Here is a 23,699-nt window from a genome sequence, read left to right as displayed (position 1 = left end):
ATGGAGCGTTTCATAAAAGTTTGACGTCCTATCGTAAATTAAAACATAGACCGAATGTCTTATTCGTCTCACTTCTGGATTCGGATAAGATAACTATAGGTTATATATCTCTGATATAAGACAATAAACAGTTATTCGATTGTGAAATTCAACTCGATGATTCCATTTAATGTTAGAAAATCGATTTAGCATGGCTTTTGTTTCAAATATCCCGGATAACGAAAACTATCGATTTCGCTTTGAATGGGTTAATTTTTGAGGCCTTGCAACATATTTTTAAATTATATTTTATATAAATTTCGAGCCGGGATAAAATAAATTTTGAGATAAATTACTGGCAGCTTCAAAAACAATGTTACCACATTTATCTTTCTTTCAATTGTAACCCAAATACATTTCAGTTTAAAAAAAAAGTTTTTTTGTATCAGGTTAAAAGAAATAATTATTTCGTGGATTAAATTTCGTTGCTGTCGTAGTCTTAAAGTTTACAAAGTGTACTAACAATAAATCCAAACCACATTAATAATACAAACTACATAAACATGATTTAACTTTAGTAAATAATATGTTGATTACAAATTAAAAAAATAGATTTTAGAATAAAAGGCAGTTTAAAATTCTCAGTAAAGGATATCTTTTTTTTTTTAAATTTACGTTTACTAAGTTGCCATTGCAAAAAATCGTCGTTTTTTTTTAAATTTCGATTTTGGTTAACAAAACAAATTCAATTCAATATTTTTGATTTAAATATTTTAAACTGTTTTAATTAATAAACAAATACAACAACTACGAATAACAGTTCTACGTTATATTGTGATTAATAATTTTAACCATCTAAGATTATAATCAGTTATAGAATTTCTAAAATTACTATATAATGAAAGTGACACGAACGTCCTAATTTATAACCTCTTTTGATTTTATAAAACCAATTTATAAATAGGTGCTGGGAATTTAAAACTGCGATTATTAAAAATATATAATATAGTACTTACACACTAGAAAAGCGCGAGAAACTTTTTCAACATCGAAAAACAATAACTTTTATATTTAACAAAGAGCAATGTTTTACAAAATTACTCTTTGATAACTGCATAGTTTAGTTTTGACATTTAGTTTTTTTTTAATACTAGTGTGTAAGGACTACATCCATAGATAAATAACCTATAGATAGTGTTGCATACAAGTTTGACATTTAATCGAGAATCGATTTTCGAATGATATTTTTTATTCTATGACAACACTGAAGGAATCTTTTCCAACAAAAGGCCTTGAGAGATCTTTTCATGTTAGATTAAGTATCTATAAGTTATAAATCTATAACTTTAAATTATAAGTTTAAAAAATAACGTTTATGGCAAATTAATATGACATTTCGATTGTATTTTATCGATATATTAACAATCGATTTTATTTATACGAATATTAAAACTATTGAAGGATTATTTACAATCAAGAGCAATCTATAAAAAATTAGAAAATAGGGGGTGGTATAAAAAGCTAGTTAAAGACCATATAAAATCTAGATGCATTTAAATCGCATGAATTTAAATATTAAAAAATATTACTGCGGATCACGTCTGCTGTCAACTGTCTTGACATATTTTGTCTCTTTTATTTCAAAGAGAATGTGCGAGATGACATGTGTGACAAGTCACTGCAGACGATATCCGCAGTTGGTGAAAGTAATCAACCATCACAATTCCTACGAATATATTTTCTAAAATTACAATTATCTTTGGCATCGTCTATTAATCACGTGAGGCCAATTAAAGGGGGTTTTCCGATAAAAATCTTAAAACATCACAAAGAGGACTGCGGAGATAGACAAAGTACATTTGCTTCGAAGCGATTCCATAACGAACTTCAAAAATGTATAGCACAGACAATAACTTTCGATATGTCATGCGAATGTCGCGAATCAGTTACATAGATAAAAAAAAATTGTTTTTGAATTGCTTCGAAACGAATGCATTTTGTCTAGCCCCGCTGGACTGCATAAAATAAACGTGTATTCATTTCTGAGTTATGACGGAAATTTAATGATTATAAAGTCATTAAATTTGTGTGAAGTAAAATATTCATGATTGATTGGGGGGGGGGGGTTACTAATGTACTAAAAAAATCACGTGTTTAATAGACGACACCTTTGTAATAACGAAGTGGCACTTGTTTTCTAGAATGTTCCTTATGACAGCGAAGCGGGAGAAGTAATCATATTTTTTAGAAACAAAAACATTTTTTTAAGGTTATGTTTGATTTGAATAAGACATGTTTATAAGTAAAATAAAAATAAATGAAGATAATAGAATTTGATTAACCGACATTACAAAAATACTCTTAAATTGTAGACAATTTAAGGACCGTGGACCAACATGGGATTATTTCCCCCGCCCGCGAAAATACTATGAATATTTACATTTTAAACACAATGATACGACGTTTTACAAATGGGAAGTATTTAATTACAAATTAAAATGAAATAAATCAGACAATATTACAGATGTCAAAAGTAAAAGTAAGACGTTCTGTCAACAGATAAAAAAGCAAAGGCACACAGATCGTTGAGCCAAGTATGCATAGATAATAAAACATTTAAATAAAAAAAATGGTTCTCGTTTGAAAAACGTCATTAAAAACATCTGTTGGCGCATTATCAAAATAAATAGATTGAGATTTTGCTATTTCCTAGATAACTTTACTAATCAAACCCTTATTAATACTTTAAATCTAAATATATGTTCTCTTTTTACTTATTACTTTTATATGAAAGGATATAAGAACAAACGAAAAAATGAAAAAGCGTGATGCTATAAATTAATGTAGGATGATGAAAATATGATTTTATACAAGTGTTTTGACAGTGGAAACCAACGTTAAATAGGAATTGGTTGTTGAAAAAAGTTATGAATATTCATAAAAAAAACCTTAAACCAAAAGTGCATTCTAAATATGAAAATATTAGTAGTAGGCCGATATTTATACGCCTTTTTAAATTAATATAAATAATTAAAATATGGTTATGAGATGTGACAGCTGTCAAAATGACAAGTAAAAATAACATAACCTCCAAATTAATTTATGTCATTAGTAGGCAGATATAGATTATAAAGGCTCGCAATCAATTTGACTTTTAAATGTTTGAACCAGAACGGACGGATATCTAAACCTACTTATTCACACTAATTTGATTTTCACAACTAACAAAGAGTGCCGGTTTCTTCGCTTTGTATTAAAAATATGCAAAATATATGTTGCATTAATTCTATGTTAAATTTACAAAAATTTTGATTTGGTCACTACGGTGGGTTTTTAAATTATAATTTTGTTGTTTTTACTATTATATAAAGTTTCTCTGAAATCATTTCAAAAAAAGACAATAAAGAAAATTAATAATGACGTCTTTAGATTAGCTGTCAGATTTGACAGATGTCATCTTGACATTTGGTTTTAAATTGTCTTGTCAAAAGCGACGCAGATTATAATTTATAACAAAACCAACGTAACGAAGTGAAGCAAGCATATGTAACGGTGGCGGCCATGTTTTGCAGAGGAAAGGGATACACATATTAAAAACTAGTCACATCCCTTTCACTCCAAGGCACTCAATATTAGGTAGATTTATTTAACAAACTTACACAATTGTATTTCGTTTAAAGACTTAACAACTACAATAACATATTAAAAAATTACATAACCTCTTTGCTTAAAGGAACAAAAATGGCGGTTGAAAATTTACATACAATTGTCTATTTAATAATTATAATAATCACTACAAATTTTGTAGGAAATAAAGTATAATTTTCACAGAACACAATTTTTTTATTACTAGTCAGTTAAAAAAAATGTTTTGTTATCACAGTCGCCATTTTGTTGTATGGAGCAAAGAGGTATGAATCACGAGTAGTCATACAGTAATAATTCGACAATGCGCCAGAACAATTGTCAAAGTCTATGTAACTACGCACAACACTTGTGAGGGCGGCGCCGCGGCCGGCCGGCTGCTGCGGACAAATTATTTCAATATAACAATTATTCAACTTTGATTTTTATCTACTATTAAATTGTGATTTTAAAATTATTATAAAACAATAATTATTAAACTTTGATTTTAACTTAGGATTCAACACCGACTTGGTATTTTATATCCATTATTAAACATGGAATTTAATACTTATTATTACTTGACGGTTTTATATTCTACTAATAATAATTAAATCAGTATTTTTACTCATTATTAAACACACTACCCATTTTTAACATGAGATTTGTTTCTTTTTACTCACTTGGGATTATTAAAATGTGATTTTATACCTATTATTGACTCGTGATCTTAAACACATTATTAATATGGGATTTCATGCAAATTATTATCAAATGATTTGATACCTATAGTTATTATTAATTTGGGATTTTGTATACATTATTAATATGTGATTTTATAAAAGTATAAATAATTAAAATATGTACTAACGGTGCTATTGCGGCGTGTTGGGTGAAGAGGAGCGGGAGTGCGCCGCCAGGGAGTGCTGCAGCGCCGCCGGCGTCAGCCATTCTCTGCACGATTAAATAAATAAACAAATCAATACAAATCTTAATTCTATAAAATTTGATGTAATATTTTTTCTTTAAATCTTATCTTACTAATATAATAAATGCAAATGTTTAGATAGATGGATGTTTGTTAGATGATATATCCAGAACGGCTGCATGGATCCCGCTGAAATTTGTCATAGATGTAGAACATAGTCTATTTAACAAGTTTTTTTTTATATTCTACTTGGACGAAGCTACAGGCAAAAGCTAATTAAATGTAAAAGGTGTAGTGGTTTACTATATTATGTTTTAAATAAGATGTCATAATATAAAAACATACTTGGGCAGGCATCTCTGTAGGAAGGGTACACAGGAACTGACGTAAGCAAGACGGTTAACCCACGCGGGGATGTCGCGTTCACATAACGCCTGGAAATAATACATAGATATCAAAATTTTTAGGTCTATTATTAAATTTAATATACATAAGGCTATGCTTTTATCGTCTGAAAATATTAAACTCACCAAACAGAATGCGGACGTGAAATGGTTGCAATTATTATTCATAAGATGATACCTGAAAAATAAATTATTTAATGTAATATTAAAAAAGTGAAATTTTAGATGGATGGATGTTTGAATGTATCTCCGGAACGGCTCACCGGATCTTGATGAAATTTGGCACAACTGTAGAACATAGTCTGTAAGAACGAATAGACAAGTTTTTAAGTTTTTTCTTTTAAATTCCAAGCGGACAGAATCGCAGTCGCTAGTGTAGATATTTTAGTGTAAGATGATAGGTTTGTGCATTTTGGATATAGGTTGGTAATAGTGAGAGGTTGGTGATAATTTTGTGACAGGTTGGTGAAAGTTTGATAAGAGATTGATGAGAGTTTAGTGAGAGGTTGGTTATAGTTAGGTGATAGGTTGATGATAGTTTGGTGAGAGGTTGGTGATAGTTTAATGAGAGGTTGGTGATAGTTTAATGAGAGGTTGATGATAGTTTGGTGAGAGGTTGTTGATAGTTTGATGAGATGTTGGTGAAAGGTTGTCGTGACAACTGACCTGTCACCGCGGAACTGTTTGCCGAGCTCTGAGACCAGCCGGCGCACCTCCTCCTCGCTGAAGTCCGTGTACCCGATGTGCACGCTCTGTCTGTTTATACATAAAAACTGTTATCAGTGTATTACAATATAACTCACGACCTAACCCAGAGAGGTAGGCAGGGACACAGACACAACTCTGTCACTCCTACATTCATACATCTACGCATACATGCACATCGGTTCTTGATATGAACCTTCTGGAGTATGTCAACGATCTGTACGGTATATGTCCGTTTGGGAATCGTATCTTTATATTGTATCGAAATTTAAATAATAGTATATTATTGCTGCTATTACATACGATACGAAAAAAAATAGACATAGAAGAAAGAAAGTCTTCCTTTTTGTAGTCAGTTAACAAAAACAAGAAAGTAGTATCGGATTTATGCAATAAAATTTCTGATGATTTATCCTTGACCTGCTTACCGTGGGTTTCTGAGATCAAATTTTAAAACAATTATGACAGAGATTTTATTCTTAGCAATCCACGGTTAGATTTAATGTCGATTCTAACCTCAAATATTAAAGATTTCCCAATTTATTTGGTATTATTAGGAAATAACAATGTTAAAACAATAGAGCGCGATTAATTCTTAATTTAAAAGACTTCATTTAATATTCTTTTGAATAATTAAGTGACTAATATTCTATTCATATAAATCAAAGTACAAAATGATTATAAAGTTTAATAAGTAGCTATCGAGTGTACCTAAACTGTCGCCATTAGCAACGACCCGACAATTCATCAATAATAATTAAATATAAAATTGGGGGAATCGTTGTAACAGAAATAAAATTTTAAAAACCCTTATGTTACAAGTAAGTTAATATTATTATTTTTATGTCCAGTAATTCTAATAAGTAAATGTTTAGATGGATGGGAAGCCTATGTCCACCAGTGGGCATCATATGGCTGAAGACAGAGAATGAGATAGAGATGGATGGATGTTTGTTTGAAGGTATCTTCAGTACGACTGCACGGATTTCCCTTAAATTTAGCTTGAATGTAGAAAATAGCCTGAAAGAACACATAGTCTACTAATAATGTTATTTATCAATTCCGCCCGGACAAAGTCGCGGGCCCCGGATAGTTTAAAATAAATCTTATGATAGATATTGTATCTCTTTATCTAAGCTATTCTATTTTTTTTTCTATGAAATCACAAAATGTTTCAACTTTTTCGCGACACAAGGTCACTTCTTAATAAAGTACATGACTCGAAGGACCATAAAACGATTAGTAACAACTAATTCCTTGAATTCTCCATTGTTCACAAAACTCTTAGTACTTTCCACGTCTCACCTGAACCTGAACTGTTCCCCCAACTCCCGTTCGTCCCGCGGCGCGATTTCGAACACTCCCGTGAACGCGTACGGATGCCCACCGTACGCCCACTCCGACCCGTGGACTTGTACCCCACTGTGGAACACGCCCACACCCGCGCCTGCCGTGTACCTGTGTACACACAGATCATGGTACAATTGATATACCTAAGAAATATATAGAATCAAAGACCTATATCATGTCTTGTAACACGCCCATATAGATCGTTTTTTTATAAGTTGGCAAAGGAGTAAGCTGCCACCTGAATTCGCTCAAATAGCGAAGCAGATGCATTGCTTACCTATATCCTATTCCATCGGTTCAATGGTTTCGTAGCCTATTCAATGCAAACAATCAAAACTTTCCTCTTTATGGTTTTAGTAATGTGATATTAAGATGAGAACGGCTTTACGGATTTTGATGAAATTTGACACAGATGTAGAACATAGTCTGGAAGAACACATTGGCTACTTAGCAAGATTTTTTTAATACCGCACGGACGTAGTCGCGGGCGACAGTATAGATGAATGTCTGTGTGAGGCCGAATTGTGTTCTTTCCCAGACTTTTATAATAAATAAAAGATAAGAAGAGATGTTTTTTCAGTTTTATACTGCAGAAATTTGTTAATGATTTGCTTTCTTTTGCATCTAACATAAAACATATGTTGTATTAAGCAAAATATTATAAAAAAAAAAAACTTGTTGAACTTGAATTAAATAAAGAAAGAGATATTATGAACAGCTAACAAAACATGCCTACTTTAGTATTGTTGACGACAATCTGTTAGTAATAAATTTATTGACTAATAGTTACAATCAATTGATAAAGTCAATGACCTGAACGTGACATTAACGGTATTTGATACGAACTGTCTGATATCGGATACTAAGACAATGGAAGTTATATGTTTGTCTCTATATTGTAGATTAATACCGAAACATATTTATACACACTAGCTGTCGCCTGAGACTCCGTCCACGAGGAATTAAAAAGAAACTTAATAAGTAGCCTATGTGTTCTTCCAGACTATGTTCTATATGTATACCAAATTTCGTTGAGATCCGTTCGGCCGTTCCGGAGATACCTTCAAACAAACATCCATCCATCTAAACATTCGCATTTATAATATTAGTAAGATATTGCTATTTTTCTAATTCTCTTTAATAATATGAGACTATAATAAATTTACTTGAAAAATAAAATAATGAATCATAAAGAGGAATATTGGACTGTTTGTGTACGCTGTAGGGTTATTTTGAGTCATTGCAAATTTCGTCATCTAAATCTGTACATTTTCATAAATTTTGCTTCTTTTTTTTAATTATAAAGAAATTCACATATCCAAATGCCAGATGCAAAAGAGCGAAGTCGAGTTCCAAGTTCAAACTCTCAACTCGAGTACCATAGACACCGTTCCATACAGTTATAATTACTGAGGCGCTCGTAATAAGTACACTAAAATACTTTTAAATCTTATGTATAACATTCTCGTGTCACAATTTTCGTTTCCATACCATTCCATATTGAGTAGGTCTGATAATCGGCCAACATCTATTTTTAATCCCGCGCGGACGGAGTCGCGAGCGACAGCTAGTATTCTTTAAATATGAAGAATCAATAATGGGCACTCTGAATGTTTGTGGCAGATGGACGGTGGACAGAAATAATGATGAGTAACACTTTATCCTGTCTTCAGAAATGCAAACAAAGATATTATTTATAATTTTAAAATTTTCGGGGTGATCAGGCCAGTTACAAACATATAGAATCTTTATGAAGGTAGAGGAATATATTTTAGTAAAGGTCTTTCAAATACCAACGACAACTTTGTATTTTTTATACATTTTATTTGTTTTTTTTTTATTTTGTCAAAACTTTTTTTTTTATAGGAGAAGGGGACAAACGAGCAACGAATCGGGTAATATTATTTGATCCGACGCCCATGGACATCCGCAACGCCAGAGGAACCGCAGATGCTTTACCGGCCTTACGGAAAACATTTTTTTTAATACTATCATAAGGAAATGTTAATATACTCACAGTTTTTGTAATAGAATAGATTTATTATGTGTGTGTTAAAATCAAAGGTATACTACATTAATTAAATGGTCGAGTTACTGAATTGGAGGCCAACAGAGCGTCTTATTTCGTAACAACTTCCTTAATTGGTTCAATACTCGGTCTATAATTAAATAAACGAGCAAACATTTGATAGAAACATTAAATAAAAGAAAATCAAAACCAAGAAATCAACATCTTACTAATATTATAAATGCGAATGATTAGATGAATGGATGTTTGAAGGTATCTCCAGAACGGCTGAACGGATTTAACAAATACTAAACGGTCTGGGAAAAAACATAGGCTACTATTCATGTTTTTTTTTAATTCCGCAAGAACGAAGTCACGGGCGAAAGCTGGTTTAAAATAAATATTACTGGCCAAATAAAAAAAGGGAAACTAGAAAAAGTTCTAATTAGAATAAAGCTGGCGTAATGAAAAGAATATAAAAAAAAATTAAAAATGTAACATGTCTTACCAATTGGTCCAGTACATGTCGTAGACGTTGAGGAGGACGGGCGCCTGGCCGGGGCGCGGCGGGCGCGGCTCGCTGCGGCGCGGCAGCAGCGACATGCACGAAGGGAACATCGTGCAGATGCCGCACGACTGCGCACACACAGACAGTTTTATAGTAATAAGTTACATACACACATACGTACACATTTATATAGTAGCTTTTACTGCTTAAAAAAAGATTCCTTGACAAAAGAGCAGCAGCATCTATTCTTCATGTTAAGAACAATAGGAGAAAGTTATCGTATAATTTAATCACTTAAAAGTTTCAACTACCCCCAAAAACTGAATCTTCTTTATGATAGAGGAGTGTTATTGACTAACCGTTAATTTCTGAGACCAAAATATCTGTATAAAAGATATCTTCATCCTTGTCCTTATTGACAAAACGGAACTCTGGTCTCAAAAACCCTCGGTAAACTTGCTTAACATTAAAAAGACATACGAATTAACTACAAAAAGAGTATGAAATAAAACATGGATAAGCATTGAGACGTTTCAAATGTAGCTTAAAAATTACAGACGTTTGTATAACATTAATTTGCTTGCTTATGTTGATAGCATACATACTTAAATATAATTTAAATAACACTAAAGCTGGCTTGAAACTGGCATACAACCAAGCTTGTCTTTTTTTTTAAATTAAAAACAAAGAATGTTTTACTCATTTGCCGTTCATGTGATTCGAGAGTAAAACTTTACAAAAAAGGCAATTCGAAGCTAATTAAATTGCTACATTTCAGCTTGAAATTTTAATTCTTTATTGTATTGTGTGTCATTGCTTAATATGTATATTAACATGTCATTGCTTAATAGGTTTATGACAATCATTTCTACTAATTGTACTTCTTAGATATAGTGATAATATGATGGAAATTCCGGCTAAAACAATGATAATTGAAGTTCAAGGTCACGTCACAATTCGTTACAAGACAGAGACAGAAAGAGGAATAAATGAGGCGCTCTCGCTCTATCCACACATCCAAAGGTACATGACAATACTTCGAGTAATTTTTTAATATATCGTTTTTTGAGTATTTATAACAATACAAGCTGTCGCCCAAGGCTCCGTCCGTGCCTAATACGTTACCTTTGTTTATCTCTTAACAGATGTTGATGAAATTTGGCATAGATGTAGAACATAGTTTGGAAGAACACATAGGCAACTAAGTTTTTTTTTAATACGCGCGGACGGACTCGCGGGCTATAGCTTGTGTCAAATATAGCTAACTCTGTTATCTTTATAATTAAGCATACACTAAGCCAGTGTTATGGGTCGTTTCCACTGAAGCGTGGTTTTGACTTATTAGTTTGCCTATCAGTGGAATGATATCAGCAAATACCAGACATATTAAATTATATTGTTCATTATTCAAACTCCAAAGGTCAAAAGATCATTTCTTTTCGGCCAACATTATTGTAATGTCCAGGAATAAATTATACTTTAAAAAAATTGAAATAATAGATAATTATTCATATTGGTAGTAAGTTTTAACAGTGGTAGAGCCCGCTTTAACATCTTCGCACGACTTGGCCCGGCTCGCCCGGTGAAATACCACGACCACACAGAAGACAGGCGTGAAGTGGAAGCAATTCCGCGTTTCGTCTGATGAGTGTGCGTCCCGGAGGCCCAATTTAGTCCACTTTCCCTTCCCACCCTTTTTCTTATAAGGAAAGGATGGGAAGTGGAAATGGACTTTCCGGATGAGAGGATGCATGGAAGGGGAAAATATTATATTTCTGTGCATCCTCTCCTCCGTCGATTAAAGGTAGGCAACGCATATGCAATCGCATATGTCTATGGGCAACGGTCGCTTCGCTATTTCAGCGATTTCGGGTGGCTGCTCGCTCGTTTGCCACCTTATGAAATAAAAAAAAAAAAAGATATCTAATATTACTTATTACTAATATAAATGCGAGTGTTTGGATGGATTTATCGATGTTTGTTCGAAGGTATCTCCAAAACGGCTTAACGGATCGCGGTCAAATTTGATATAGATGTACAAAAAGATGGCTACTAATTAAGTTTTTTTTTACTCCTCGTAGACAAAAGCTAGTAAAACCGTAATCCCAGCTTGAAAATCCTTGGCATTATTACGTTATTTTTAATCTAACTATCAACATTACAAAATAGTACAAGTATTTAGGTCTATTAAAAAAAAACCTTCAAGTTTTCCTTATATTCTGACTCGCCAGTGACTCCATCCACGGCTATGTGTTCTTCCAGACTATGTTCTACATCTATGCCAAATTTCAACAAGATACATGTAGCCGTTTGGGAGATAGCTTCAAACAAACGTCCATACATCCATTATTTTATATTAAAAGACGGCAAACGAGCGTCCGGCCACCTAGAATCGTTGAAATAGGGAAGCGACTATTGCCCATAGCCAGCAATTGCAGATGCGTTGCCTACCTCGAGGGAGGATCCATTAATCTATGCAAATATTCGCATTAAATAAATGCATATATTAGTAAGAAGTCAATGTTAACAATGTGTTTGTTGCAATATCGCGTTGCTTACAACAATTGTGTAAAATATCAATTACCTGCTACCATTGATTGTAACGGATTTCGATTTTACCGTGAGTAATATTCATGTATCAAGTCTATACATATATTTGATATGGGATTTGTGTTACAGTTGCAAATTGGCATCGCTAAATATGATACATTTTAACTCGTTCCATGCAACGATTTTTTTTTCATTTCAAAATTTGCAAGCCGGTGGCGTTGAATGTGTTGATTATTCGTGCCTCAAAAGAAATTAAGAAAAAATCTATCCTTTGGATTAGTCTACCAACTTTTTTTTTGTTATGGAAACTTTTTGGTTACCTAACCCTAAATTCTAGGTATAATCAAACATATATCTCTAAACTCACGAAAATGTAACCCTTTTCTCGCGTTGTTCATTGAGTTTGCCTAATTACAATCAGTACCTATTTTCCTAGACGCCCCCAGAAAGACCCAGAGAGAAAGTTGTTTTACACAAAATTACAGGCTGCCATACTCAGAATTCACAATTGGATACTAAGGGCTACTACATGAAATAGACTTCCTCTTAGTGTAGATTTCTGTTACTAAAACTACGCTAAGCGACTCCATTATTAGTGTTCAATGTAATCGACATATAGTTAAAATAAATGAATATATAAAAAGAATCTTGCAATTAAATTGTTGGCAAAGGACAGGAACACATATAGGCCGACATGCTAACATACTAAAGGCAACTTAGAGTGACGTAGCGTATGCGTGCACGTAAGTGGAAGAGAGATAGATATATATCTGTCTGATTCGTTCCAAACGGAAATCCATGATCTCGCCCTATCGGTTTAGGTCAAGGGATTTATTTACGCATTTGCAATTGTAAATTAACTTTTGTGTTTGTAATGGAATATATTACATATTGTAACATAGTATAGCTTTGTTTTTTAAAAAAACATTTAATTATTAATCTGCATATCATGTTTGTTTTTGTTCTCTTACCACCTTGGGTTAGACAAAGTAAGTTCGGTTCGAGACGATTCTATAGCGAACTTCAAAAATGTATAGAACTGACGCGCGACAACTCTATATGTCAATTCTATACGTTTTTGAAGTTCGTTATGGAATCGCTTCGAAGCGAATGCACTATGTCTAACCCCGCTGCTGTAACATAAATCTAAAACAGTTTGAAAGTGCGTTCCGTCCTCATATTCCTATTCTTAGGCTTATTTATTTTGTCTTCTCGTAATTTTTTTCATAATAAACATGGTCAAATTGACCATACTAATAATATAATTGCAATAATATTATGTAAAAGATTTAAATAAATTTAACTATTACCAGGGTAAACATAAAGACATCAATAATGGGGAAAATAATACGAAATATGGACAACAAATTACATTGTCAGCCAGTAACGCTGCAACCAATAGTTTCTTTTTAAATCCGCGCGGACGTAGTCGCGGGCGACAGCTAGTTAACTAATAAATTAATGTTTTTGCATTAACAAGGGACAAAGGTTGCTTCGTTTTTACATTAATATTTATCAAATTGAAATAAATTCTAAATGTAAGTATGTTTGAATAACATATTATCAAAATAAACGAGTCCCGAACCACTGTTTCATTACTAATAAACACAATCCTACCTTCTTCGTAGTTTTTGTTATATACAATTTTTTTCTCATTATAAATTACACAAACACACACTTAACCAAGAAAATAATATATGCATAAATGCGCGCATGTTAGTTACTTTACTATAATACTGAAATGCGTTCCTATAGATAAAGAGCTATTAGTCATTCATTTTAAAAGTCTTATTACTTGAACTGCACAGATAAGATAATGGTCTACGAATTTATGGGCATGTCAATTACCTTGAATGACATTTAATCTGCTAGATAATAGATAATCTTAAGAAAGACCATTAAAGTTATGCGTCCATTGGCCCATGATAGACACATCGCACATAATACAATGGATTTTAGTTTCATTTGTACAAATTTTATATAGCACTGTCCATCCATTGCAGGCTGGGTGCGCGCTGCGTCCAGTGCGGGCAAATAAGCGCATACCTTAAAGGTCCTTAACTACTCTTTGACCAGTATCAGTTTGAAAAAAGAACAACTTTTTTTTAATGAGAATGCTTCTTAGCTTAACAGCCAAGTTTCTTATTTAAAGACTTTAACCTATTATGAAAACCACAGTGTGTATTGGAATGTAAATTTTTTCTTTTGTGTTTTCATTAGTGAATAAATGAGCAAATAAAAACTACAACATTTAGCTATGTAAAAACTATAAATAAATGCCTGTAAAGTTGGGCTGACTGACAAGGAGGTTTTATATTTTATGGATATTTTAAACAGTGAGGTGTCATTAATTTTTTTTTGCTAGATTGCCAGTATATATTCAGTCAGGCTATTTTTTTTTACTAGTTTTAAACATGCATGGTGTACACAAGACATTGTAGGGTGCACGAAACATAAATTGTGCTAGCTACAATAGAAATTGATAACAGATCTTACAAGGTTAGGATTTTCGTGGGGCTCCTCCTGCAAGATAATAGGGGAGTTTATCAGAGGGTCCCGGTCATCCCCGGGGCAGCCCCCCGAGCCTCCCCCGTCTGTACGGTTACGGCATTCACATCTCCTCATTTCTATGCATACTTCTGAACTTCGGACTGTGGTTTCGTCCTTTAGTATGCAAATGTCACATCAATATTCAAAAGATTTTAAATTACACATGTTAAATATGCATACTAATCCAGTAAATTCGACATTATAGTACCTTTACATATTTAATAAATGAAAAGTATATAAAAATTCTAATATAAGAAATACCTTAAAAATTGCTCTCTAGTAAATGTTGGTACATGTCCATATTACATATCAACAGTAACTATATCTAGTACTAGATGAATAACAAACTACTTCCAATATCAGTAATGACTATGTTCACTAAATACGATAAGAATACTCTTCGAACCTAAAGTCTATCAGGCATAAAGAAATATGTATTGTATGCAAATGAAATGTTAGATCTGTAGCCGAAATAATGATAGTATATCAACATTAACAAACGCCAATACCAGAGCATAAAACCTTAAGTATCAATTACAACTAAAAGAGTAAAGATGCAAAATAATTGAATCTACTCACTACTGTTTGTTGGCCTTTGAAATATCAAGACGAATTCCATAGAATTAAATCTCCCACTTAAATAGTTGGCTTCATATTACATATACCAATTGTAATAACTTTAGAAAATTGTAAGTTTTTCACTGAAATATAGAAATAAATGTAAGAAAATACAAATGAACACAATGTGCTACGAGTTCTGTGCTGACATATCTGACATTTTTATACATTGCTTGGGTGGTGTTCCGTTCCGCGCTCCACTGTTCCGTGGTTCCGCGATGATTTTATAAAGATAATTAAACATTTTTTTTTATATACTTAATCAGATTTTTCACAACAACGTTTGCTTTGATACATGTCAAATAAAATGAAATGCTTTTAAAGTTATAGTAAAAGAATAGTCAAATAAAATAAAATGAAAATCAACACAAGATAGTTCTTAAGAACGTTTTATGTGTGTTGCTTCTGACCAAAACTAATTGCATGAAAAATAAATGTCTACACGTCATCTTTGCATTGTGTGTCAGATTGTTGTCAAAAAATTTAAACACGAAACTCAACAAAATATCAATCTTTATTTATATTACAAAATGGTAATAATATAATTTTACTTTATTATTAACAACTCTTCATATATTCTACATAAATACTAGAAGAAATGTTACGAATTCATTATGAAATAATTAAATATGTTTTCTGGCAAGGGTTTTGTGATTTCAATGTGTGTTTTCATTTAATTTCAGGTGCTTATAGCGGCGACAGTATGTACAAAGGCAGGGAAAGGTATTTCAAACAGTTGTCATCGTTTATTGGAAAAATACATTGAAGCAATCTTGCCATAATATTTATTATTTCAATTTCAGCATTAGTGTCTCGGCAGTTTGTGGAGATGACGAAAGCACGTATAGAAGGGTTACTAGCGGCCTTCCCGAAACTGATGACCGGTGGTCGGCAACACACTTTTGTAGAAACAGAGTCTGTCAGGTAGAGTAAAAGTATTTTACTCTTTTTCAATTACATTTTGGTTTAAATTATGTTGTTCCTACAGACATTGTATTTCTACTTTCAGATATGTGTACCAGCCTTTGGATAAGTTATATATGCTGCTAATTACAACTAAAGCTAGTAACATCTTAGAGGATTTGGAAACATTGCGGCTGTTCAGTAGAGTTGTAAGTGATAGCATATTCCTTTTGTAAATTAATTAATTTCATAGCATTCATTTAAAATCACCATTTAAATACTTCTTCATTAACCACTAAAGCACAAAGAGTCAGCTCGGTGCTAAATTCTCTTCAATCCATCTTTTCTGCGGCTTCATGAATTAATAAATAGAGTTGCTCTATAATTATATTCTCTACTTATCTGCATAATTAGTTGTAAATAATTGTTAGCAACAACAATATAACTCATGAACCTAACCCAGTGGTCTAGGCAGAGTAATGGCCCTCCATTTGGTGTGGTCATGACACAGCACTCGCTTCTATATTCATACATCTTTGCATACATACACATCAGTTTTGGATGCTGTTAATACCACTGTTCTTGATTATTTCATCAATCTGCAGAGTATAAGTCAGTCTGGGAGCACTCCGATACTGCCACTTACTTTTGCATCATATATTTCCTTTGTTAATCTCCTTTTCATTCTTCTCAGGTACCAGAGTATTGCACTCAACTAACCGAGATGGAGGTGTTGAACCAAGCTTTCAATTTGCTGTTTGCATTTGACGAGATTGTCGCACTGGGCTACAGGGAGAGTGTCAACTTGGCGCAGGTAATATCATAGACAATATAATCTTACTTCTTACTAATATTACAAATAAGAATGTTTAGATGGATGGATGTATGTTTATTTGAAGGTATCATCAAGATCCTTCAAGAAGAAGACTTCTTGAAGGATCTTGATGAAATATGTGTAATAAAATGGAATAGATGTAGAACATAGTCTGGAAGAACATATGGGCTGCTTATTAAGCTTTTTTTTAATTCGCACAGATAGAGTCATGGGCAACAGCTAGCCTTGCTTCTTACTATAATATTATAAATGCGAATGTTTAGATGGATGAATGATTGAAGGTATCGCCGGAGCGACTGAATGAATCTGGATGAAATTTGGCATAGATGTAGTAGATCATAGTCTGGAAGAATGCATAGGCTTTTAAGTTGTTTTCATTCTTGGGGACGGAGTCGCTGGCGACGGCCACTAGACTATGAAAAGATTTTTCCTGGTTATAATGTAAACTTTTTGTTTCCAGGTCCGTTCATTTGTTGAAATGGACTCACATGAAGAGAAGATCTACCAAGCAGTGAGACAGGTACAAAATATTAGAGATTTATGTATATATGTCCACACTGAGAGGCTCGCAGCCTACCTTAAGTCAGTGACTAGGCCATAGTCAAGGTGGCCCAGTGCGGGTTGACATGAGAACATATCCTAAGATTTTTTTACTTATAATTATAACAGACACAAGAACGTGAAGCAGCGAATCGTATGCGAGAGCGCGCTAAGGAATTACAGCGAGAGAAGCTGGAGGCGGCCAAGCGTGGGCAGACACCACGCTCCAGCACCGCATTCAGTGAGCTTTATAACTACTAGCTGTCGCTCGCGACTCCGTCCGTACCCAATTAAAGAAACTTAATGAGGAGTTCTACATGGAATATTTCAGCGAGATCCACGCAACCGTTCTGCAGAGACCTTCTAAAACATCCATCTAAACATTCGCTAAAACCCAGCTGAATGTATTACTGTGAGATTAAGGAAAAAATACGAGTTGAATGAAATATCACTTATCGTTTTAGTCCTTTACACTCTATTTTGATTGTCATAAATGTTACATACAAACTCTTATCTAACTCAACTTCCGTGATTGATTAACTTAAATTTACCAGTATAAAATATTAATATGTTAATATTTAAACTAGGTGGTGGGTTTGGTAATTCCTCTATGGGGTCAAGCACCGCGCCAACAAGCTCGCCGATAGCAGAGAAGTTGCCCACTACACCGGTTCGTGAAACGTAAGTATTTTGTCCTAGGTTCAATCTCTAGCTTTGAGCTTCCACTGCCAAAACACCTGTTAAAAATATATTTTAATATCACTTATTTAAAAAAACAATGTAAAATATTTTTGCATTATAATTTCGGTTCAATGCCAGATGTACAGTCGCGTTAATTTGTGGTGTTCCAGTTATAGAAAAGTTCCCTTGCGCAAAGAATGCTAATCATGTTTTGCTGAGATATAAAAAAAAGTTTAGATGAACTTTACTATACGTCCAACTATTTTATAGTGTGGAATACACTATTACAACATTTACCGTAGTTCAAAAACTACGTAAACTTAATAGGTCTAACAATTTGAAAAAATTACAGTAAAAAAACCACAAAAAAATGAAACAAAATAATTACAGACAAGCGGCCAGTACAGCAATGAAGTTGTCATCTCGTGGTGCGGATGTGGACTCGTTTGTGTCTCGTCTGGCCAAGGAAGGTGACGTGGCCGCTCTCGCGCCACAAGTCACCGCCGTGGCGAAGGACAAGGCTCCGTTACCCGCTGACCATAAAGAGTAAGATATTATAACTAACTACCGTCTACTTAATTCCAACTTGTAACATAAAGTATAAGAAAGTTTCAGTTTAACTCCAATATCTGTTTGTACAGTTTCTATGTTTTTTTCGATCTGAAGCTAAATAAACAACGGAACGTCAAATTTCAATGGTGTTCCATTTTAAAGTTATTCTGTAGTTAATGTAATTGTTATGTAACTAAAAGTTTTGAGTTTTAAAATAAAATGCAGTTTGTTTATGGTTTGCGGTTTGGATTTCAATCAGATATAATAGAGAACATTTTAAGTTATTAGTCGTGCTAAGTCGGGACTCGTCACTAGTAAAGTTATAAAGTTGTAATGTTTGTCTTCCAGCGTACATTTGCGTTTCGAGGAACGTTTGAGTCTCACTCTTGGCCGTGATGGAGATATACAGAACTTTGAACTCTCAGGTAATTGTGTTAAAGTCGGTTATCACTTGTCATAGCGTTTCCCCATAGCTATATTTATATTGTTTGTCCAGGTCTTTTGACGCTGCGCATAGTGAATGAGCAGTATGGACGTATACATGTGCATATTGACAACAAGGATACAAGACCACTGCAGTTACAGGTTAGTGGAAATACACCTTAAAGTTAGCATTTAAAAGCCCTATTTAATGTACCATTATCCTAAAGTAGAATAAGAATGAAAGTACAGCTCGCGGTGTACACATAGAAAAATCCCCTTGTTCCTTGCAAAGAGATATCCGTCCCTTCGTACAAAAAAGAAACAATTAGGTAGCAGTTAACAACAGCATAACAGTAAAAATCATCATGAAGTAGAGTACCGCCAAATGCCCCGATAGTACACCAAACTGCTCAAAACTTATAAACCGAATATGTTAGATAATTGTTGTATTATAAACCTTTTCGAGATCTAACAATTCAATCTTGGTCTATTTTAAATTGTTTCTTGAATATGAAAAATCCAAGTGGCATTATTCAGTCCGAATGGCATTACTAATAAAACTTTTATAACTGTCAGACTCACCCCAACGTTGACAAAGAAGCGTTCAGGTCTAGCGGGGTGATAGGTCTGAAACAGGTGCAGCGGCCATTCCCAATGCACAGTGATGTTGGCGTGCTCAAATGGCGTCTCACCACCGGCAATGATGACAAACTGGCTCCACTTTCAGGTAGGACACTAATTGAAGGACTTGGATGATTTAAAAATGTTTTTGTATTCATTAGCTTACTATGGGTTCCAACTGAGCTTGGAGCCTACCCTAAGGTGACTAGGTCATAGTCAACCACGCTGGCCAAGTGTGGGTTGACTTCACATATATCTTTGAATTTCTTTTCAGATATGTGCAGCATCACGATGTTTTCTTTTACTCATGTAGAGATTTTGATGAAACAATGTCAATAAATATGATTCCTTAGGTGTTTTTAGAGAAATATACTTTTGTATAATAAAATCGCAGTAGTTATTCATAAAAGTTCCATATTTTTTTTCTATATCTTGTTTTGTGCCGTTATTTAGTGAGTTGTAGATCATTGGTAATTTTTTTTTAAAATACTTGAATAGAAGTTTCTAGTCTTTGCTTCAAATGAAATATTACTTAGTTGTGTACTTGAGCATGAAGTGATGTGATACAGTGAACTGTTGGCCGTCGGAGGGCGCTGGCGGCGGCTGTGACGTCAACATTGAATACGAGCTGGAGCAGGACCATTTAGTGTTAACCGATGTTGTCATCAACATTCCATTGCCGTGAGTTATTATTTCTTAAAATATAATGTTTGTTTTATCATTAGTTTCCGAGATCAAAATGTCTATAAAGAATCGTTTTCTCTGTTCATTATCTTTGAAAAAATAGACAATATGTTTTAAATGGAGACTGGTCTCGGAGACCCACGTTAAGCTTGAAATAACACATGATCCCCGCATTAATCTAAATTAAATTTTAATAATGAGACACTACGCAATAAGTTTGAATTTTATTGATATTTTAAACGTTTTTTATGTAAATGAACTATTACTACATTCATGTTGTCATTCGATCACCTTTGAACCTTAAAAACAAAACTATTATTACCTTTTTGTTTACCTGTCATATCTTAATAGTGTTTAATTATCTATGATATAGATCTGGCAACACTTCGGTAGTTGTCCACCAATGGGAGGGCAGCTACGCACAAAAAGGCCGCACTCTTTTGTGGAGCATTCCAGTTATCAACAAACAACAAAAAACTGCCAGTTTGGAGTTCACGTAAGTATAGGATTAAGTTTCAAAAATAACAATTTTGTAAAATAATCCGGCTTTTACTTTACTGACAATAGGATCAATATTTTCGCGCGTTTTAATTCCATTGTGTCTTCCTGTAGCCTAAAGGTCATCTGATTTTGATGTTTTTTTTTTAAAATTACAAATTATGTTATGCAATAAATTTTATTTAACGTCTAACTGCAGTGTAACACCAGCGATACCGAACGACTTCTTCCCGATAACTGTCACTTGGACGTCTGACACATCGTTGGCACAACTGACAGCTATCAAAGTGACACAAGCGGAGGACGGCTCGCCGGTCGATTTCTCGCAGGACATCAGCTTCCGTCCCGATAAATATGAAGTGGTTTAATAAAAACTTGTTTTGCAAATAAACTTTTTAGAGGTAAGGTTATTTTATTAAGTTAAATTTTATTAAAAACTATATTCTTACTATTATACCTATTTGTCAAAATACAATATTAATTTGGCGTCATAACATTTAGGCTATGTTAAGAAATGTAAATTAGACAGTCGATACAAAACTTAAAACAACATTATCACTACCATGCAAAATCTTCCAAAATATGTCTACTAAAAATGATAATTTTTCATTTGCAGCATATATAAAAATAATATAATAATATAATGTATAGGATAAAAATAGTCGTAAAATGTTTTCATCCGTTTGATTTCTTTCATGCAATGTGAAATGTGAACGTTTCTCTTGCGTATTGCAATATTGTATTCTTGATTTATGAAATATATAATTTTGCCAATAAAATTTGTTTTTATTTCATACATAAAACTGTAAGATGTTAAAGCCATGGCTTATGTTGTTGCTACTATTTCTTGTACTGATAAGATGTTATTTATGTAGAAGAAATGTTTTGTTTACTCTGCCTCGGAGAAAATCAAATGATTTGTATAGAAAAAGTAAAACTGGTAAGTTTATGATTTAAATGCTTGAATGAAAAATAAATCTTTATTCAAATTTAGAACAAGTAATAATTTTACGTATTCTGGCATCTTACTACTACTTATATTATAAATGTGAATGTTAAGATGGATGGATGGATGTTTGAAGGTATCTCCGGAGCGGCTCAAGGGATTTTGAAAAAATTTAGCACACATGTAGAACATAGTCTGGAAGAATACATACTTATTAAGTTTTTTTTTAATTCCATGCGGATGGAGTCGCGGGAGACAGCTAGTGAAAATATAAAATAATTTTAGTATTCACAGCATTGAGTAATTATGAAATAGATTCAACACCGGTTGCGGAAAAAAGATATAAATGGATAGCGAGGGTGGTACACTCTAGAAATTACAACTACCCGCACATGTGTACTGCTGTGTGTATAGATACACGGATATTTATAACTGCCGCTGCTTGTATATCCACGTAAGTTACATTTAACTATAAGTAGAGTAGCCCTTTGTAAAGTTGTAGCCCTTATGTACTTAACTTCTTTTCTCATCCATATGTCACTTGTGGCTAGTGGTTAGTTTTATAAACAACAAAAATATATGATATAAAGGATACAGTATTGATATCAAATTAATTAAGAGTCGCGGGCGACAGCTAGATAGAGTAAAGTAGTAGATGTAAAGATATAAATAAGTAGTAAATAAAATAATTTACAAACAATATTCCAGATTAAAAGTGGTTCAAACATCAATAATATATCAATATGGCCGCCTTCATGCAATAGCTTTTGTTGTACCATCTAATGGTTCGCAGCAAGCGTTCGACGATATTGGTTTTATAATTGTTGTAAAAGATAATGCTATGAAATGGCGAACGATAGGTTTATTTGATACAGTTAACCGAACTGATGATAATTTTGAATGGTTCGCACAAATATTTAATAATGATGAAATTGAACATAAAGTTGTGGGATACACAGTACCAAAGGTATGTCTTTAATAATACTAAGATTTATATGATACTAGTCCTTAGGGGAAGCCATTGGATCCATGAATATAACTTAATTTAGCTAAGGAGCATAAACAATATTGATTCATTTATTATGCAATAAAGAGGTAATATTCCAACAGCCAACCTTCAAGACTGAAGGCACACGGAAAGAAGAAAGAATAATTATTATAATTGATAATTTTTTTAACAGATTATACACCATCTTGTAATACCGGACAAACAATTTTATCTAACAGAATTACCAGTTGTGGTCAACATAAATCTCTGCCCATCAATATTGACGTTCAATAATCTTATATCTGGTTTCTACTCTCCATGCTACCATTCCTGTTCGGTCCCAGATTATGAAATGGGTGCGAAATCTTGCGCATCTTATCACGGTGTGGAGGGCGCTGCTGTGTTCAATGTTGCCAGTAACAAATTGCTTGGTGTTGCCACCTGGGGACCGACTAATATGAAACCATTGCCAGTTGGTTTTGCTGTGCCAAACTCAGAGAACTTTTTCGAAGATTACAATTGCGCTAAGCGGATACGTGATGATAAAAGTAATCATGAATCAGGATACCAGAAACTTTGTGATTAACATTATAAATAAAAATCATTTAGGTATAGGAGTAGTTATTGAATAAAGACCAAATAATGAGACATTCAACTGACTTCACTCAGTTATTCATTTTTGCAATAGTATAAATGAACATTGGCTAAGGTTGGGTGCTTGTATGAACTAATAACTTTACTACTAAATTAAAAACAATTATTAATTTCAACTCTTTAATACCTTAAAACATTGCAAAAAAATTG

The 23,699-nt window shown here is 33.3% G+C and overlaps 3 protein-coding genes across 6 annotated transcripts; 2 read left to right on the top strand and 1 right to left on the bottom strand.

The window, feature by feature from the left end:
- Positions 1–3,356: 3,356 nt before the first annotated feature.
- LOC106125677 (desumoylating isopeptidase 2) lies at positions 3,357–15,417 on the bottom strand. 3 transcript variants are annotated; one of them, XM_013322960.1, is made up of 9 exons: positions 15,186–15,417; positions 14,553–14,720; positions 9,507–9,634; positions 6,946–7,098; positions 5,602–5,691; positions 5,062–5,113; positions 4,877–4,965; positions 4,475–4,557; positions 3,357–4,001 (listed from the first exon to the last, which is right to left on the bottom strand). In XM_013322960.1, exons 2-8 carry the CDS (start codon positions 14,679–14,681, stop codon positions 4,479–4,481), a joined length of 720 nt encoding a protein of 239 aa, XP_013178414.1. In that variant the 5' UTR covers positions 14,682–14,720; positions 15,186–15,417; the 3' UTR covers positions 3,357–4,001; positions 4,475–4,478. The 3 variants fall into 3 exon arrangements, with proteins under 3 accessions (XP_013178414.1, XP_013178412.1, XP_013178415.1); XM_013322958.1 differs by having other exon boundaries at positions 3,357–4,004; positions 15,186–15,414; XM_013322961.1 differs by lacking the exon at positions 14,553–14,720 and having other exon boundaries at positions 3,357–4,004; positions 15,186–15,405.
- Positions 15,418–15,674: 257 nt separating this feature from the next.
- deltaCOP (coatomer subunit delta) lies at positions 15,675–21,598 on the top strand. Its single transcript, XM_013323219.1, has 15 exons — positions 15,675–15,757; positions 15,908–15,947; positions 16,028–16,148; positions 16,234–16,336; positions 16,822–16,941; positions 17,423–17,482; positions 17,632–17,743; positions 18,090–18,183; positions 18,574–18,729; positions 19,084–19,160; positions 19,232–19,320; positions 19,735–19,885; positions 20,349–20,460; positions 20,837–20,959; positions 21,161–21,598. Exons 1-15 carry the CDS (start codon positions 15,755–15,757, stop codon positions 21,327–21,329), a joined length of 1,530 nt encoding a protein of 509 aa, XP_013178673.1. The 5' UTR covers positions 15,675–15,754; the 3' UTR covers positions 21,330–21,598.
- A 5-nt stretch (positions 21,599–21,603) lies between these two features.
- LOC106125829 (uncharacterized) lies at positions 21,604–23,626 on the top strand. 2 transcript variants are annotated; one of them, XM_013323221.1, is made up of 4 exons: positions 21,604–21,901; positions 22,223–22,361; positions 22,616–22,874; positions 23,089–23,626. In XM_013323221.1, exons 1-4 carry the CDS (start codon positions 21,772–21,774, stop codon positions 23,479–23,481), a joined length of 921 nt encoding a protein of 306 aa, XP_013178675.1. In that variant the 5' UTR covers positions 21,604–21,771; the 3' UTR covers positions 23,482–23,626. The 2 variants fall into 2 exon arrangements, with proteins under 2 accessions (XP_013178675.1, XP_013178674.1); XM_013323220.1 differs by having other exon boundaries at positions 22,193–22,361.
- The last annotated feature ends 73 nt before the right edge of the window (positions 23,627–23,699 follow it).

Source organism: Papilio xuthus, unplaced genomic scaffold (assembly GCF_000836235.2).
Source record: "Papilio xuthus unplaced genomic scaffold, Pxut_1.1 DF825783.1, whole genome shotgun sequence".
Taxonomy (NCBI): Eukaryota; Metazoa; Arthropoda; class Insecta; order Lepidoptera; family Papilionidae; genus Papilio; species Papilio xuthus.
The sequence above is the reverse complement of the archived record's forward strand: the minus strand, read 5'-3'. Positions and strand labels throughout refer to the sequence as shown.

Coding starts and splice junctions, on each gene's coding strand:
- LOC106125677 (XM_013322960.1), bottom strand. CDS start 14,681: ATGAGGAGATGTGAATGCCGTAACCGTACAGACGGGGGAGGCTCGGGG. Junction 7,099..9,506: donor GACATGTACTGGACCAATTG/GTAAGACATGTT, acceptor GTGTGTACACAG/GTACACGGCAGGCGCGGGTG. Junction 4,966..5,061: donor TCACGTCCGCATTCTGTTTG/GTGAGTTTAATA, acceptor TATTATTTCCAG/GCGTTATGTGAACGCGACAT.
- deltaCOP (XM_013323219.1), top strand. Junction 16,337..16,821: donor TGCGGCTGTTCAGTAGAGTT/GTAAGTGATAGC, acceptor CATTCTTCTCAG/GTACCAGAGTATTGCACTCA. Junction 19,321..19,734: donor CAAGACCACTGCAGTTACAG/GTTAGTGGAAAT, acceptor TATAACTGTCAG/ACTCACCCCAACGTTGACAA.
- LOC106125829 (XM_013323220.1), top strand. CDS start 21,772: ATGTTAAAGCCATGGCTTATGTTGTTGCTACTATTTCTTGTACTGATA. Junction 21,902..22,192: donor GTATAGAAAAAGTAAAACTG/GTAAGTTTATGA, acceptor AAATAATTTTAG/TATTCACAGCATTGAGTAAT. Junction 22,875..23,088: donor TGGGATACACAGTACCAAAG/GTATGTCTTTAA, acceptor TTTTTTTAACAG/ATTATACACCATCTTGTAAT.